Source organism: Buteo buteo, chromosome 19, assembly GCF_964188355.1.
Source record: "Buteo buteo chromosome 19, bButBut1.hap1.1, whole genome shotgun sequence".
Taxonomy (NCBI): domain Eukaryota; kingdom Metazoa; phylum Chordata; class Aves; order Accipitriformes; family Accipitridae; genus Buteo; species Buteo buteo.
In genome coordinates, this window is record NC_134189.1 from 1,838,468 (window position 1) to 1,854,800 (window position 16,333).

The following is a 16,333-nucleotide window of genomic DNA, read 5'->3' on the forward strand; positions in this document are numbered from 1 at the left end:
TCTGCATTACACACCCAGTGACTGCCCCTGCGAATCAATCAAAAAATGGTTCAGATTACTGTGAAAGAAAAATTAAGACTGAGAAGCAACATGCTGAACAAGCAGTAAATGGTTAACGTTCCCCCAGCCCTGAAGCCAGGAATGAGCACTGAGTAGCTCCTGTCCAGAAAAATGTATTAGCACCACCGCACCGGCAGATACTGACACAGGATGCCAGGATCCATCCAGGGAGGGATTCGGAAGAGAATGAACAATGAAAAGACAGGCATTGAGGTGACATCTGCAGAGGCTGGAGAACAATTTCCAGGGAATGAATGTCTTTTAATGAACCAAGGTTTAACTGTTATCAGTCCCCGTTAGAGATCATTACTATGAGAAACAATGAGAGCCGCCTGTATCGTTTTCTCCCTGCAGGACATGTCTGTGGGAGAATAAAACTCTCTCCTTCTTCTCCAGTGACAGCTTGTTACTGCCAGCACTAGCTGTAACTGAATAAGCTTTATTCAGACGATAGCTAAATTTAGCAGATATTAGCACCAAATCTCTAGAGGGGCGAAAACGGGGGAAGAAAGCTTTAAATAAATAGACTACAGTAACACTGAATAATAGATGCAATTTATGGCGGAGTGAACCTCTGCGCCCGAGGAGTCTAGCACAGAGCTAAATCTGGATTCTGGGGCCTCACCGAGGCACAACAGGACACTGCCACTGCCATCCCCTTTCCTCTCGGCCCGTCGTTCTTATGGCCCCATGGGGCAGTGGGCCCCCCTAAGCAACCCTGTCCCTACAGCGGTGCCTCCACGACGGTGTAACACAGCGGGCCGGCTGCCGGCCCACACGCCGCAGACACAGGGGCCATCGGGAAGGGCTGCGCACCGGCTGGGCTGGGCTGAGGTAATCTCCGCGCAACATGGCGCCGCAACATGGCGCCGCAGCCCTTCTAGCCCACACACACACACAGAGCCCGCCGCGGCTCCCTCTGCGCATGCGCGCCAGGCCGTTAGACGGAAGTGGCGTCACGGGCGGGCGGAAGTGTGGCGAGGAGGCGGAAGTGGGCCGGCGGCAGCGGGGTGGGCGCCATCATGTCGGCCTCGCTGTTGCGGAGGGGCCTGGAATTGCTGGAGGCGCCGGGTGAGGTCCGCGGTGGAGCCGGGGCGGGCAGAGGGTGAATCCCGGCGGGCGGCCGGGACTCACTCGGGTCCTCTTGCCGTTTAGCAGGACTCCAGCGGGGGCGGGATGGCCCCGGGGCGGCGGGCGCTGCCAGGCGGAGGAAGAGAGCGGCGGGGCCCGGCGGGAACAAGGCCACGGTGAAGGGCAGAGTCGTGAAGTCGGCGATAGGTGAGTCCCGGGCCGCAACGGAGCGTAAAGGTGAAGGAGCTTTGCCGCCCTCCGCAGCCTTCGCACCGGGTCCCCTCGTGTCCCGCAGCCAGCCTCCCCCTCGCCCGTATCCATCCCTCTCCGTCCCCCTGGATGCCCTTCTGGTGTCCCTCGCTTAAACACAGCCTGATCTGTGGGCGCACCCCTCTCCCTGAGCTGTAGCGGTGTCTTTTTCTCCCGGGGCCCCGCCGATCCTCCTGTGTCTCTCCTTGCGTGCTGCCTGGATGAGCAGCTGATGTGTTTTGTCCTAGAGGAGTATCATAAGAAGAAGGCTGTGAATCACTTGAGAGCGAACCTGCAGTACATGTTGAAGGGGCGATTTGTTGCAAACAAAGCCGTCACAGAACAAGTAAGACCATCACTTCTTTCTCTGGGGGTCTGCTTCCGCTGAGGCACACGGGTGAATGGGAATCATCCCCAGATCTTCCAGCTTAGACCCTGGGCAAAGGAGTCAAGTTAAGTTTCTCTCTGCAAGTGCCCTTGAGGAATTTCTGTGTGCACTGGCAAAATAACTTACTAAGCTTTAAACTCTTGTTGATACGTTGTCCCCTATTATGTTCTCTGGTACTAGTTAAAGTGTACTGACAGCTGCTAGCTTTTCTGAATTACCAAAGATATTTCGTAGCTTCTGCTGGCAAAGAAGCCCTGGTTCAGACCACCTCCTTACTGTCGATGGAACTGGCCTTCTCTGTAGCTGGAGGCTGTTTAACAAGGAACCAGATGTGCTGCTGGCTCATGTAATAGCAACTGCATAGCAGCTTAAATGATGTTTCTCATAACCTGAGACTTTAACCAGCAGCCTGCCCCAAAAGGTAGTCCCATGCCAGGATTTGAAGAGGAGAACAGCTGACTGCTAGAATCTTGGGCTATTTTTATGAGATATCAGCTGTTAACTTACATAAACAAACCAAAGGGTTTGGGCCAGTGTTTCTCAGGCTAGAGACTGTGAAAGGAGGTGACGGTGTGTTAGGAAATGCTGAGGGAATTCCACCAACTTGTTGGGTTTTCAGGTTGTCTCATGGAGAGACAGGATAAAAGCAGGTCATAGTTTCAGAAAGGTCTGAATCGAAATCAGTGTTTCTATCTCTGTGACAGTTACCAGAGAATAGTTTTCATATTTGACTCCAAATACTTAGTTGGTATTTGCTGTTGTCCCAGTGACCTGCTTTGGTTAACATCGGTGATTGCCCCTCACTTCCGTTTGGAGGCACTCCGGGATACAGCAGGGTACTAGTAGAACAGCAGGGATGCTGCAGGTGAGCTTGAAAATCACTGTTCTGTGGTTTGGTCTGGATAACAATGACTGTTGGTTTTTCCTTTTTTATTGTCTGAAGGTTCTTGCTCAGAACAGAGGCAGGAAGTCCAAAGATCAGCCTCCAAAGAAGGCGGCAAAGAAGAAGCCTGAGGGCACCGTCTTTACTGAGGAAGATTTCCGTAAATTTGAGAGAGAATACTTTGGGAGACCATAAACAATGTGACAGGGATTCTTGCAGCTCCATTCTTTCTGCAGCTAAGTGCTCGGTATGTGGGACTGGCCATTTCCCCAGCGTGTTTGACATGGGATGTCAGAGATGTGCTTCTGTCAGCAAGTGCTTTAATGTCACACTTGCAGAGCAGCTCTGCATCTGTGCAGAACTTGTTACTGGCCAGCTAGAGCCACAGAGGTTCTCTTGGTTCTGAGGTGTGTTGTCCTTATAATTACCTCCCTCCAGCCAACATGTCTTGCATTCTTAGTGTAGAAAGGTGGATCAAGCCAAATACAATTCTTGTTCCCCTTCGTCAGGATGTGAGGCTCCTGCTACCTGCGTTATTTGGCAGGGAGCATTTAAAGTACTGTGTCTGAATGGAGAAATGTTTTGGAGCAGCAGTCATAAGTCATCAGAAAGGAAGGATGCTTTGAAAGACTTAAACCTGAGCAGCCCTGCAGTTTCTGTTCTCATTACAGCCTCTGTCAGGTTTTTCAGTCATTGCAAAAACTTTTTACATGTCGTTTGATTAAATAATTGTTGCAGACACCGCCTCTCTTTGCCTTTGTAATAGTGATTATTATGACAGGCTACGACTGATGAAGACAAACGGTGTCACTGTTGCAATCCAAGCACCCCTCTCTTGAGGATGACTGAGTTGTGTGAATGCCCTCTCGGATTCATCTTGACACATGTATTTAATCTTTTCTCTGACGTGCTCAGGCCTTCAAAGAGTGCAGGTTAGAATGGACATGACTCCTCTCTGTTTTGTGTACTCATGGTCTCCCCTCTCCAAGGAAGAGCTCTTACATGGAGAAAGTTGTCCTTTGGGTGCTTACACCTGCGCCTCCCACTGAGGTTGAGCCAGGTGAGGAGGGCACCGCTGCTGGGCACTGCCAGCTCCCGTAGCCAGGAGGGGTTGTGACCCAGTCGTTAGCCTTGGCATGGAGTTAAAAACTTCTGAGCCAGAGGTTGCAGTGCTGGGTTGAAGGGGAGTTTTTTGTCAGACTGCTGCTGAATTCCTGGCTGCAACAAATAGAAGGTCCAGCAGGTGGGAGTGTTGTTCCAGACACTTCCTTGCTAGACCACTGTAAATGTGCTTCTGGGGAGCTCCTGTCACTCACTGCCCTTTCCTGCCCCTTACCTAAGAAGGTGGGAAGTGTGTTCCCTTTGGAAAAAAAGAGGTAAGGAGAAGGACTAATGCCGACCTCTGGTTAGACTCAGGAATTGATTACAAGGGGCTTGGCTGACCTGAGCAGGAGCTGCTTGGATGTCAGCACCAGTGGGATTTTGGTATCCCTTCCCTGCACTCTGATTATAATTCCTGGTGCTGTCCTCTTAAGTCTGTGCCTCCTCTGTTGTGTTCTTTCCCTGTTGTTTGCATGCGAGGGAAGGTCAGCCAGATGTATGAGGTCCAGACAGGGGAAATATTGAACATACTGAAGTGTATGTACTGGAAATTGTGTAATAGCATGTGGGAGGGGATTTCTTGTAATAGGATCAAGTTCAACTATCTGCAGCCAAAAGTGGTAAATATAGAACAGTTCAAAGACCAATTCCCTTGTTTTTCAGTTTGTTCTTGCTCCCCAAATTAAAAAATGTGTAAAAAAAAAAAAAAAAAAAGAAGAGAGACTGACTCTCTGCTTCTTAAAAGAAAGGAAATGCTATTGTTTGTTTGAAAAAGTAGTTGAGGAAAATGTGTATGCAGCACACCTCCTTAAAACCTCTGCACTCAGTGCCTGCTGCAGTGCCTGTGAGCTGGTCTAACACATGCAGCTCGGTGTGGAGCTGTCACGGAGACAATTAACTGTGAAAAAGCTGGCTGTGCCACAACCTGGTGTCCTAAAAGAGGTAGATTTCTGGGGTGTTATTTTGTTTCAAGCCCTCATCTTCAGTATTTGGCAGTTCCTTTGACTTTACAGAGGTCCTTCGTGTCACCCCCTGCACCTCCTCTACCAGTTCCTCCTACACACCCTTATTTCTGTGGTTGTTCAGCTCCTGGGCCCTTCTTCTGCAGGCTGAGGAAAGCAAAACCATCCTTTGTTGCTCCAGAAAGGAGCACTAGGGTAATGCGGTTCACTCTCTTTGTACAAAATCTAGCTTGTTTGCTCACAAATGTAAGCAAACAGGAAAGCTGTTCTTTCAAAGTTAATGAGGAACTTTAAAGCGGGGCCCAGAGCAGTTTTCCCTGAGGATAATAACACCCAGATCTGTGGAGTTTTGAAGTTGGATGGCAGCTCTCATTACTGGCTGGAAAGACTATTGGGGCCAACACGAGTAATCAACACACTTCTTGTGGCTTTATGCCATGAGGTGTTATATTGTTGAAGAAGGTAAAGCTACCGGACAGACTGGATTTTGCCATCTCAAATCTAACTAGGTTGTACAGCCAACAGTATCCTGTAATAAATTAAACTTTATTTTGCGGGAGGAAGGAAAAGGAAGCAGAAGTGAACAGGTGGCTCTAGATAAATCTTCTGCAAGGGCAAAGATCTGACCTGTTCTAGCCTTGATTTTTCCCCCTCTAGCAGAGCAGGAGCTCCTGTGAAAGAACAGCAGTGCCGCCTGCACACTGGGTAGATAAGAACAGGAGTTGGCCCCTGAGAAGAATGTCTTCAAGCTAGAGGGGACAGTAAGTACCAGCCTGTTGCATGTGCCTGGTGGCAAGCTGAAGCTAAGCATCTTCTCGTACCCCCAAATGTCTGTGTTATGGTCTAGTCATGCCTAGAGCATGCCAGCTCCTTGGCTGTGCTGGGACCCCGGGAGGTGACTGTCTTAGAGCAACCTGTGCCATCTCTCTGTTCCTTGCAGCCAGACTTTTCTGCCCCATGTAAGAGAGAAGAGGTAGTTAGGGAAGGACCAGCAGCCATAGCTACTTTTCCTAGTTGGCTTCCAACCTCCAGTTCCCATGCTGAAAGCTAACACGCTGCAGCCCACAACCCTCGGACCTGCCAGACAGCATTTCTCTCCCGCGCAGCTGCGAGCGGCGGCACAGGGAGGCATCCCGCTGCTGCGGGGCGAGGGCCGTGTGCTGGCTGAGCTCATCGGGCTGCTGGCTCTCTTCCCAGCTCTGCGACACTGGCTGAGCATCCTGCAGCAGAAAATAGAGGTAGCTGAGCTAGGGAAGAAGGAGGAGGGTGCCATCTTACAGTGCATCCCCACCCACAGGCAGCAGGGAGTCGGAATGGAAGGCGGCGGCGGCAGCAGCTTTAATATAAATGCAAATAAAAGCTCTGGAGCGTTATTAATGTGGTAGAACCTTTCCAGGGAAACAGTTTGGAGGAAGCAGAATAGTTCCCAGATGGTCAGTGTTGAGCTAGCTTATTGTGAGTAAGATTCATCAAGCCGGCTAATGGCCTATTGCTCCCTCTGTTACGTGAATGGAAAGCATGCAGGAAAATTTGTTTGGATGGGTACAAGCTAATGTAAGCTGATACAGCCTCTGCTGTATCAGCAAGTCTTTACTTCTTTAGCATAGAAAGCAACAGCTAATACCAGCATTATATGTGGATCGGGATCAGGAGGGGGGAGGTCTGCAAATGTAAAGCACAAAAACGTGGTTGCCCAGGACACTAACCAACTTCTTGCCTCTGAAATGCCATAGCAGTAACAAAGCTGGCTGCCAACAAAGACAGACTGTAAAACTTGCTCAGGCAAGCAAGACTTGAAATGATGAAAAAGCTGTGAGGGAAAACTGGGGGCGTGGGGTGGGAGAAGGGTCCTAAAAACCTTTGAGAATCTCAGTTTCTGGTTTCTTTTCATGACTGACTTCCATGTCAGCCTTGCTGATGACCAACCAGCACAGCATCAGCACCTACAACACTGACAGGCTGCTGAATGCTTTGGGTAAGAGACTGGTTATTGTAGAAAGGGTGCACAGCAGCAGCGCCCTGAATAGCTCACAAAAGAGAAGTTACAGCAAAAGGAAGTTTCTCATTTTGAAACAAGAAGGCCCATCGACTCAATTAAAAATGAGGAGTGTAAAAGAAGGCAGGCTGCCTAATGCCTGCTTACAGCTTAAAATGTGGAACTCCAGCCAAGCCAGGCTGAAAGGTTAGTAGGTTTGAGACAGATTAAAGGTTTGCATATCTATCCATAGTTACATTAAATAGGATTAACAGTGCCAACTACTAACTGGTGGGGGCAGGGGAAATAAAAAGCATGGAGGTTGCTCTGCAGCTGTCTGCAGGGTTACACGCACCTTTTTCTGAACAAATTAGTTGTTGGCAGGGCTAATCAGTAATCTGGCCATGCTGGTCTGTCCTGAGCTGCACCATTTGTATGCCAGCAGGTTCGTTTATGTCTTTTAATGGGAGGCAAAGACTAGGTCTCTTTTGCCGACTGTCCGTGCGCTGCAATGGCGATGCAGAGGAGTTATTACAGAACTAGGAGATTCTCTGCCCTATATAAACTAAGTTGACACATCCGCTGCGCTTGGAACTCGCTCCCTGCCATTTTTTAAAAGGGTGTGTATGTGTAAAAGAGAGGAAAGGAGCAGCTGAAGGAGAAATGAGAGGCGGCTAGCCATTACTTGGAGAACACGCACCTATGTAATAGGGAAATTTGAGCTTGTGGGTAGAGCTAAGCTTCATTCAGTGGCTTGTGACACTGCATGAGTGCACTGAAAATCATGCAAAGACAGCATACCTGGGATACCTGAACAGCCAAAATAGTCCTGCCTAGGTCGGGGGACCTAACTCCTGTTAATTCACAAGGCCCAACTAAACAGCCTGAAGCATTTCAATGGGAAAGTCGGCAAAGATGAGCTGCTTTGGCCCAGCAAGGGCTGTTCGTGGTAAGACCCCAAGACTGTCTTTGCACTGGAAATGAAGTGTAGCAGGAGTATATGTGCTGGGCTGCATGGCGAGGCTGTGAATACGTCAGGAGGATGGAGGAAGGTAGGTCGTCTTCAGAAGCTACTTGAATCCTATTAAGAAAAAATGAGTATGCATAAGGTGGAAATTATGCGTATAGGAAGGACAGTATAAATCCTGTTTTTTCTGAAGGCCTAAGCCTGTGGTAAGATAAAGAAAATGTGTTATTCTGACAAAAAAATGTATAGATTTCCCAGCCCAAAAAGTCCTTCTGAATTAGGAACAGGTTTATTAAGTGGAGAAAAAGGGTGGCTACACAGCAGTAAGTGCTGAGAAAGCCAAAGACATCTCAAAATAAAGTACATGGATATGCCAAGAACAGAAGCTGAACCATACTTTTAAAAAAGGTGAGGCAATACTTAACGAGGCTGTGGGAAATGCAGGCAAGGAGTGTATTTTTTTTCAGGAGGCATGTGACTCCTCTCTGGAGACGACATGGCTTTGGGGCCAGGTCAGAGGGAGCTGTGACCGGACTACCACTGTGTGAAATTGTTTCGATCAGAATAACCCACATTTTCTTTCTAGCAGTCCAACTCATCAGTGCTGAGGGAGCATTCAACTCCCAAAGGACAGCCTGTCCTTGCAGCTATTTCTGGGCTTTCTGCCAGGGCAAAAGTTACTCGGAAGATTTTATCATCATTCTTTCTTCATTCTCCGAAGCTGCAGCTGGGGATGTATTTTTGTAAGCATGCTGCAAAGGTGCATCTGGTTCTCCACGCAGCCATGTGAAGAAGTCGTCAGCGGTGGTGGTTTCCTCTTTTCGTTTGCAAAGAGAAGTGCAAGCACCTGGGTCTCTCTCAAGGCAGGGCGAAGAGGAAGGTAGTTATAAATATCACGATAACAGCAGAAACAAGCTCGTGAGAAGGGGCCGTATGTTGTCAGAGCAGCTTTGCGAGCAGTGACCCTCTGGGGGTTGTTTGGTTATGTATGGGAATATCGGACTCACTCATGTTTATCATGACGTACAAAATCAGCTAAGGGATCGGCAGCCTGAGGGTCATGCACGCTGTGCGTGTGAAATCCACTTCGCTGCCCTTAATTCAGAGGAAAAATAACTAAATCCCATCAGCTGTGCCAAATTCAGATTCAAATAGCTTTTATACAATGTAGATTGGGGGAATTCTGCTGTTTCCAAGTATGTAGAAGAACTGGGCTCCACCGGGGGTAGGTAAAGCCTGCAGTTCACGCGCTACAATCTATTTCTGGACACGGTATCATGCTGTACGCAAGCTGCAAGGATTCAACTGAAGCACACTTGTTCTGAAAGGCTGTGAGAGAAAGAAGATGGCTCCTGCAGTTCGCAAAATGTAAAATCAGTCACCAGGCAGGAGGCTATCAGACTTTTTCTCCCGCAGGCTGGAGCTTGTTAAGTGAGGGTGTCCTTGGTGTTCCTCGCCTCCTGCGGCAGCCTGGACAAGCTGCTGGGCGGCAGAGCCGAGTGAGGTGATGCTGGCTGTGCCTAACACAAGCCTGGAGGAAAAGTCTAAATGAAAAACGCAGAGGAAGAGTCAGCCCTAATCTCTACCCAGTGTAAAATCTTAACTAAGTTACTAAGTATGGAAACACGGCGTCATTTCGGCAGGCATTGCATAAGGTTGCCACATTGGCTGCCTCTGCAAAGCTGCAAGCTCGGAGCCTCAGCAAACAGTAACGACACCAACCGCTTTTTAAGGGCAGGTTTCTGGTTCTCCTGCAAGGAGTCCTATAAAACGCACACATGGATACAGGGCAGAGAGCAAAGCAGCATGGGTGGGTCATGCATTCCTTGTCTCCTGTTCCAGCTCTGATCTTCCTTCCCTGGAGTGGGTGTAATTTGGTAAATTGGAGCTACATACTCTCCGGAGGGCTGTAGAAACCAGAATCATGTATTTACTGGCCAGCACAGACACTGGCTCACCTGCCTGCAGAGCGTGGACTCAAAGAAAAATTGATTTTAGTCAGGGGTGGCTCACAGACAGCCCTGCCATGGGGATGGGGTGGGGGACAGATGTGCTGACAATCTTTCCAGGCTTTGGGTGAGCTGAGTAAGGGCTGTGAAATACACCCGCTGCCCCCACAGCCCGGGCTGCTGTCAGGTTGAAGCAGAAGTTGCAATGGCTCTAAGGGAAGCAGAGGTGGTTGCCCCATGGTTGAAAAGGGGGATCATTTTGGGGAGGAGAGGAGGGGTTTGCCCTGCACAGAGAAGCCACTTGTCATACCAGTTGCCATGTTTTCTCTGGCTCAGCTGAGACCAAGCACATTGTCACCTCAGGTACAGATGTAACCCATCAAGGGAAAGACTGTCCTGCTCAGTGGGCTTCCCTGCCTCTCGTTATCCCTGTCCCCAGCCTGGCAGGTCCAGCTGATCTGAAGGAAACCTATTAGGTTGCTCTGCCTCCCAGAACAGAGGCAGCCCCAAAACAGCACGCAGTCACCGGTGAGCTCTGGAGAACAAAGCAGCACTTAAAGCAGGACCTCGATGTGCCTGCCTGTTTGCAGTGCGTCCCATTTATTAGTGCATAGTAGTCAGAGCGCTTGCCCAGGAGGTGAGCGATGGGGCAGGTACTCCCATGAAGGTGAGGATTCTGGGCTCAGACTTCTCAAACAACAAGGAACTCGCTGTTTCTCGAGACCCCAGGTGAGGGTCTTAGTTGCCTGCACCACTTTCAATGTGGCACGAGCCCTGACTCCTGACAGGGGTTCTGTAATTTAAATAGCATGCACGTCACCCAGGCAGAAGCTGTAAGCATAGACAGGTCAAGTCACCACCGAGGGCCTGGCCCGCTCAGCCCTCCCTGCGGCCAGCAGTTACCTACTTCGTCTGCTGGACCAGCGGGTCCCAGAGCGCACGGCTGTTATCCCGTGTCACACATCAGCGAACCGCCTGGGCAATGAATAGGGCTGGAGGACTGCAGCCCAAACTTGAGGACATAAGGAGCTTAAGTGCCAGAAACCAGGACCCCTGCGAGGCTGCAGCGGGGCAAACGATTTTCCAGTACCATTAGGGATGTTTTCCCTCCCCGCTCCAGCGCTGGCTGAGGCCGTTCCTGACCGCGCACGCGCCAGCCGGGCTGGGACGTGCAGGTGCCTGAGCTGGGAAGCTTACTGGGTCATGTCAGTGCAAGCAAGAAGGAATCTTAACTCCTCCGGGAAGGATGTGCACGTCCACATGTCAAAGCTGGCTTCAGCAGGCCAAGTAGGGATTAGGTGTTGCTAAATCTGGTGGCAAAAAAAAAAACAACAAAAAACAAAAAAAAAACCCCACACAAGATGATTCAAAATGGCACATTCCAAGTCCTGGAGCTTCCGTTAGAGTACAGCCACACTGGATGTGGAACTTCACTGCTGTTCAGGACCTCACAGAACTAGAACCAACCACAAAGAAAAATTTCCTTGCATCAAGTGGCTAGACTATAACCTTACCCACTAATAAAAGAGCACCAATTAATATCTACAGGCAGAAACCACCCCGCTACACAGGCTCCTGCCTGTCATCCCTGCGTTCAGGTTCTCTGCAGCATGTAACAGACACCATCACAGCAGGGTTGGGGTTTTTTTTTCCCCGTTGCACCTTTTCTGTTGCCACGCTCCAGCACCAGCGCGTAAACTCTCCTACCACAGCCCTGCTGAGCAACGCAAACCTCAGGAGCCAGCCTGCAGCTCAACAACCACCACCAGTATCCCCAGCAGACACACGCTGCTCCAGCACCTTCTCCGCATCGGCTGCACGGCTGACTCGGGAGAGCTGAACCAGCCTTACGGACCAACTCACCTGCCCCCGTGGCAGGACAACGTCCAATTTTATGTTTACACCTTAAAATTTGACTCTTCAGCAGCTGGCTGAAGCAGCCTCCAGCTCTTTCACACTCTGCTACAATCAATTTCCATCATTAAGAGCACCAGGAGCATCCCCACCCACCCAGTGTGAAGGCAGCCCCCAGCCCAACCCCACCAGCCTGCGGCAGGGTGACAGCTCCTGTGGGTTTTGGACCTTCCGGGACTCACAGGGAGTTAAGGAGAAACCAGAAGTGCCACTTCATCACTTGTTCTGGACTTAGCTCCTAGCATGCTACTCATTTCTTAACTTACATTCACAACCGATTTTTTTTTTGGCATGTTTTGTACCCTGGACCACTCACCTCCTTCAGGAAGAATGTTCCCGTTTTCAGACTTTGCAGACAAAACCCTCCCACCAGAATCTTTACTGACCTTGTGTATCTGCATCTAGTCTTACCTTACAGACTCTCAAAATTACAGTTCTTTGAACAGGATTATGCCTTTGCTACTGAAAGCAAATACTGTATGTATTCATTACCAAACAGATCCAAGTTGAGTGTTGTGTCACGTAATACAAGTTGAACAGGTTCCAAGCATTTTGTGCATTTGCACTGCACCCACTGCCCCATGGAGTAAGCAGCACACAAGTGTTACATCGCATTCTCTAAAGACCCGAGTGTACACCCAGGAGCTTACTGTGCCTGTACTCACACCTAGGTGTGGTGCAAGTCATGCTTGTTTTACAGGTACCCAGTTATCTCACACCAGAATTGCAAGTTTACTATAAAATAATTTATTAGACAGCAATACATCGCTTTAGCAGCAAGCTTATATACATGCACATAAAAACTGCTGACTACCCTACTCAGGGGCTCTAGCTCTTTTGCCCTTGGCCTTGCGGACCTCTTCAATCAGATCTTTTAAGTACTGAATTTCCTTACTAAGGGAATCTGCTTTCTCCTTCAGGGCCTGATTCTTCTGCTCCAACTCTCTGCACTCCCCAGACAGTGCCTCCTGTTCTGCCCTCTTCTTCTGCCGGTAACGCGTGGCAGCTGTCTTATTCTGCTCCATCTTTTTCAATTTCTTATCTATTTTCTTCTCTCCCTTCACCTTTGCTGACACTACCTTCTCTGCAGGATGATCATAGGGTTTGGACCGCACAGAGCCACAGGTGGCATCTGTAGGGAACTGGTTGTCATTGGGGGATCCAACTGAATTGGTAGGACTATGCTGGGGCGTTCCCAGGTAGGAGTCTGGGCTCATGCATATTCCGCTATCATCGGAATGGTTCTCCTCCTCTTTCTCGGACTTGGTGATCACTACCACAAAGGTGGGGCCCTCCTGTTTTCTTTCTCCTTCCAGAACATCCACTTCACTACCTAGTTCTAAACTAAACGAATGGTCTGGAGTGGAAGTCAGAGACCCTGGGGAAAGGGGAAAAGACCAAAGGGAAGCCAATGGGGCCATTGGGTCTGCTCCAATTGGAGATTCAGGGAGATGAGTGATTAGGTCAGTTATCAGTGGAGGTTCTTTGTTGTGAAATTCCTGGATGGCAGGGTTAAATAGGAGATCACACGTGTCTTCCAACGTGGCCATCAGCTCGTCTGGTGAGACGGTGGCTTCCAGATGTTCCATACCTAACAGGGCATCAAAATCAAATTCCTTCAGATCCATCTTCTCCACCATCCACTCCATGCCAGAGAAGGCATCCTCTGCACAATAAAAACATTACCACTTCAGTAAACCAGCAACCAATGCAACTCAAGGTTCTGAAAACAATCAAGAGCCTCATGTTTTAACATCTTCCCTATCTCTTATGTTGGTATGAAAAAAAGTCAACCATGAGAAAAAAAATCTCCTGCCATTTAGCTGCAGAAGACTGCAGGGTACAAAGCAAGCCAGCTGTCAGCTGTTCCGACATTCCATCCCTCTTACTCCAACACTGAAAGAATTCAGGGCCATTTGAAACATACAGCCATGCTTGTTTCTTGTGACCTCTGCCAGGCAATAGTACTGTAACAGCCCATACATTATTAAAAAGACAAACAGAAGCGTCACTTTACCATATGCCAGTCCAGCAACCAGCAATTCTATATTGTGTAAGCAGTGTAGTATACACACACCTTCCAAGCAGAGGTATGCCTGTGAAGTTGCCTTCACGTTTATGAAAGCCTAGCATCTTATTTTTTTAATAGTAATGTTACTAAATATGTTATGTGCCATTGATGTACTTCATGCAAATAAGTAATACCTTACCCTGGCTATCTATGGTGTTGCCTAAACTGTCCACAGCAAGCCAATTGGAGGAGACTGCCTTAGCCTTGTCGCTGGAGAACCCATGCGAACTGAGGGGCTCGGCCACCTCCAGGTAGTCATCTAGGAGTCCCAGACTTTCCTCAGCCACCGAACACGGCTGGCTGAAGGGGGATAATGAATCCCCCAACAGCATCTCGTTGTTCAAGAGGCTCATCTTCGTCAGTTTTTAATGCTTTGATGTCAAAAGATGCGGACAAGTAGACGGTCTTTTTGTCGACTACAGCAATGCTGCTGTGCGGTGCCTTGAAAAACCTGCAAATAAAGCTTTAGTTCATCAGTACTTGTTCGACCAGCATAGTAACTTTTTTAAAAAAAAAAAACAACACACTGCCACTTCAGGAAGTATGGCAGTAGTCTATAGCCTCGTAGGACTTCTCCATTTTCGGGACTGCCGTTTGCCTGCAACACATCATCTTTGCCCTTTTAATTGCTCACGAAGGGCTGACCAGAGCCAGCCGCAGGCTCCAGGGGCCCGTCTCCCACCCAAGGCCGCCCAGCTTCCTCATGCCCAAATATGGGCACGGCTGCCGCTGGCCCCGCCCACCCGATGCCGTGACTCACGCCCCCTCCAGCAGCCGCAGCCATTTCGTGATCCTGCCGCCGTCCCTCTCCCCACCCCGCCACCGGCCGCCATTTTGTATGTTGCCACGTTTCCACCGGGGCTCCAGCACCGGCCGCCTCAGGCCGCCGCCGAGGCGTTACTGGGCCGAGTACCGAGGATACACCGATGGGAGACCAGGCGGAAAAGGCTAACGGAGCCCTCCGAAACGAGCAGATTTAAAAAACGGGGCGTTTGGGTGAGAAACCGAAGCGAGTGTCACGCACACCACCTTTTACGGGAGTTTCCAGAATGTTACGAAACCCCTCCGTATCAGGGCAGGCTTAAGACTACAGTACAGCTGCCAGCTTATGAGCAGCCCCCGTTTATCTACTGGGGACGACATACCGCATGGTGCTTCTATTTTTAGAACCCCGATGCCTCCAGTGCCCCATCTCCCCCAGCTACAGCAGCGTTCTCCCACGCGGGGTGAAGAAACCCCCTCAGGAATGTCCTACTCTTACTCCCACCGGAAAAAAAAAATAGGTAAATCCCAAACTTTTGGGTATCGAGTTTTCGTAAGCCATTGAAGACACGGGAATTTCTCATTGTTTCTTCGGAAATGGCATTTCCTGCCATTTCTGACACGCGCTGCCCCGGGGAAATTGAACCCCGCAAGGATGTCCCCCTCCCCCCCACCTTATTCCCCAGGTACCTTTTTCCCCGGGAAATACCACTCACTACCATACGAGCGATAAACCCGCCCCCGAAGCCCACTTAAAAGCGGGAAAGAGGGCGACTAGCAACACACGGGAGAGGGAATACCAATCCCTCACACACAATACTCACGCCATGGTTGCAGATGCCGGGGGTGTGCTGAGGCCGCCGCCGCTGCTGCTGCGCCTGCTGCACTGGCCGATGCCGCCGCTGGCCCTGCCGCCCTTAAAGAGCCATGGCGGCCAGGGGAGGGGAGGCTGCTCCGGTCCGCACCGCGCGGGAAAGGGCTGCGCGTACACACACCAGCAGTCCCCCTCCTCTCAGCAACAGCCACACAATGAGGTGGCACCGCCCGCGCGCCGCTTTATATAGGATCGGCGTAAGCCAAAAAAGATCCGGCCGTGAGGTGTCCTTCCGCCAAGAGTCACCTGCCTCTCGGCAGCGCCCGCCGGCCCGTCGCCTATCTTTCTGGGCTCCTCTCCTTCCGTTCAGTGAGGGGTGAAACGCAGGAGCCGCCGACAAAAGCTACCACGCCACGACGGAGCAGAGGAGGAAGGGGACTATATGGTGCACATCCGCGCCAGCCACCTCCCCGCCAGGCGAGGAGCGCGTCACATGACCGGAGCAGCTGAGGACGCTCCCCCCCCCCCCCTCCCCGGGGGGGAGCTGTTTTAACCGCCAACAAAGACAGGGCGCTCGCACTGGAGGCATCACGCACATCGCCACGTGGGAAGGGGGGGGCGCTCATTGGCTAGAGGCGAGTGGTTCACGTGCGCCCTGCGCTGTGATTGGCCAGGGGCCCGAAGGAGGCCAGATGCTGAGGGGAAGGGGGGGGGGGGCGAGAAGGAGCACCTGGGCAGGGAAATGGCGGCCGGCGGGCGCTGTCGCTGCGCCTCTCACCGCAGCCCTGCGCCTTCCCTGGCCTGTGTCTCTCGAAGCAGCATGTGTTTCCCCCGCCTTTGATTCCCAACGGCCCCTTTTGTTCTCTACGCAAAGTCCTATCGAGGTCAGGCGGGAGCTGGCATGGCTTCCCCTGAAGCGCTGAGGTGGCGGGCCGCCATGGCCTCCTGCTACCTCAGATAACGTGTCAGCTCAGGGCAGCGTCGCCTTCCCTCCCTGCCTGCCCCACGAATGCAGCACTGAGATAATGGCTGCTTCGGGGCGCGGGCTGTGTGTTTGGGTGCGTGAGGGCGCCCGCCTCTCCGACCTGAGCCCGCCGGCCTCGCAGCGGCCATGGTGCGGTATCGACCTGTGGAGTCATGGGGAGCTTCGCTGGAGACCCACGCTGC

General features: G+C 50.8%; 2 protein-coding genes across 3 annotated transcripts; one reads left to right on the forward strand and one right to left on the reverse strand.

Annotated features, from left to right (window-relative positions):
- Positions 1-1,041: 1,041 nt before the first annotated feature.
- RPS19BP1 (ribosomal protein S19 binding protein 1) lies at positions 1,042-3,390 on the forward strand. 2 transcript variants are annotated; one of them, XM_075051998.1, is made up of 4 exons: positions 1,042-1,131; positions 1,216-1,338; positions 1,629-1,726; positions 2,712-3,390. In XM_075051998.1, exons 1-4 carry the CDS (start codon positions 1,083-1,085, stop codon positions 2,844-2,846), a joined length of 405 nt encoding a protein of 134 aa, XP_074908099.1. In that variant the 5' UTR covers positions 1,042-1,082; the 3' UTR covers positions 2,847-3,390. The 2 variants fall into 2 exon arrangements, with proteins under 2 accessions (XP_074908099.1, XP_074908100.1); XM_075051999.1 differs by having other exon boundaries at positions 1,043-1,131; positions 1,219-1,338.
- Positions 3,391-12,250: 8,860 nt separating this feature from the next.
- Positions 12,251-15,640, reverse strand: ATF4 (activating transcription factor 4). Its single transcript, XM_075051997.1, has 3 exons — positions 15,177-15,640; positions 13,730-14,041; positions 12,251-13,185 (listed from the first exon to the last, which is right to left on the reverse strand). Exons 2-3 carry the CDS (start codon positions 13,941-13,943, stop codon positions 12,335-12,337), a joined length of 1,065 nt encoding a protein of 354 aa, XP_074908098.1. The 5' UTR covers positions 13,944-14,041; positions 15,177-15,640; the 3' UTR covers positions 12,251-12,334.
- Positions 15,641-16,333: the final 693 nt, after the last annotated feature.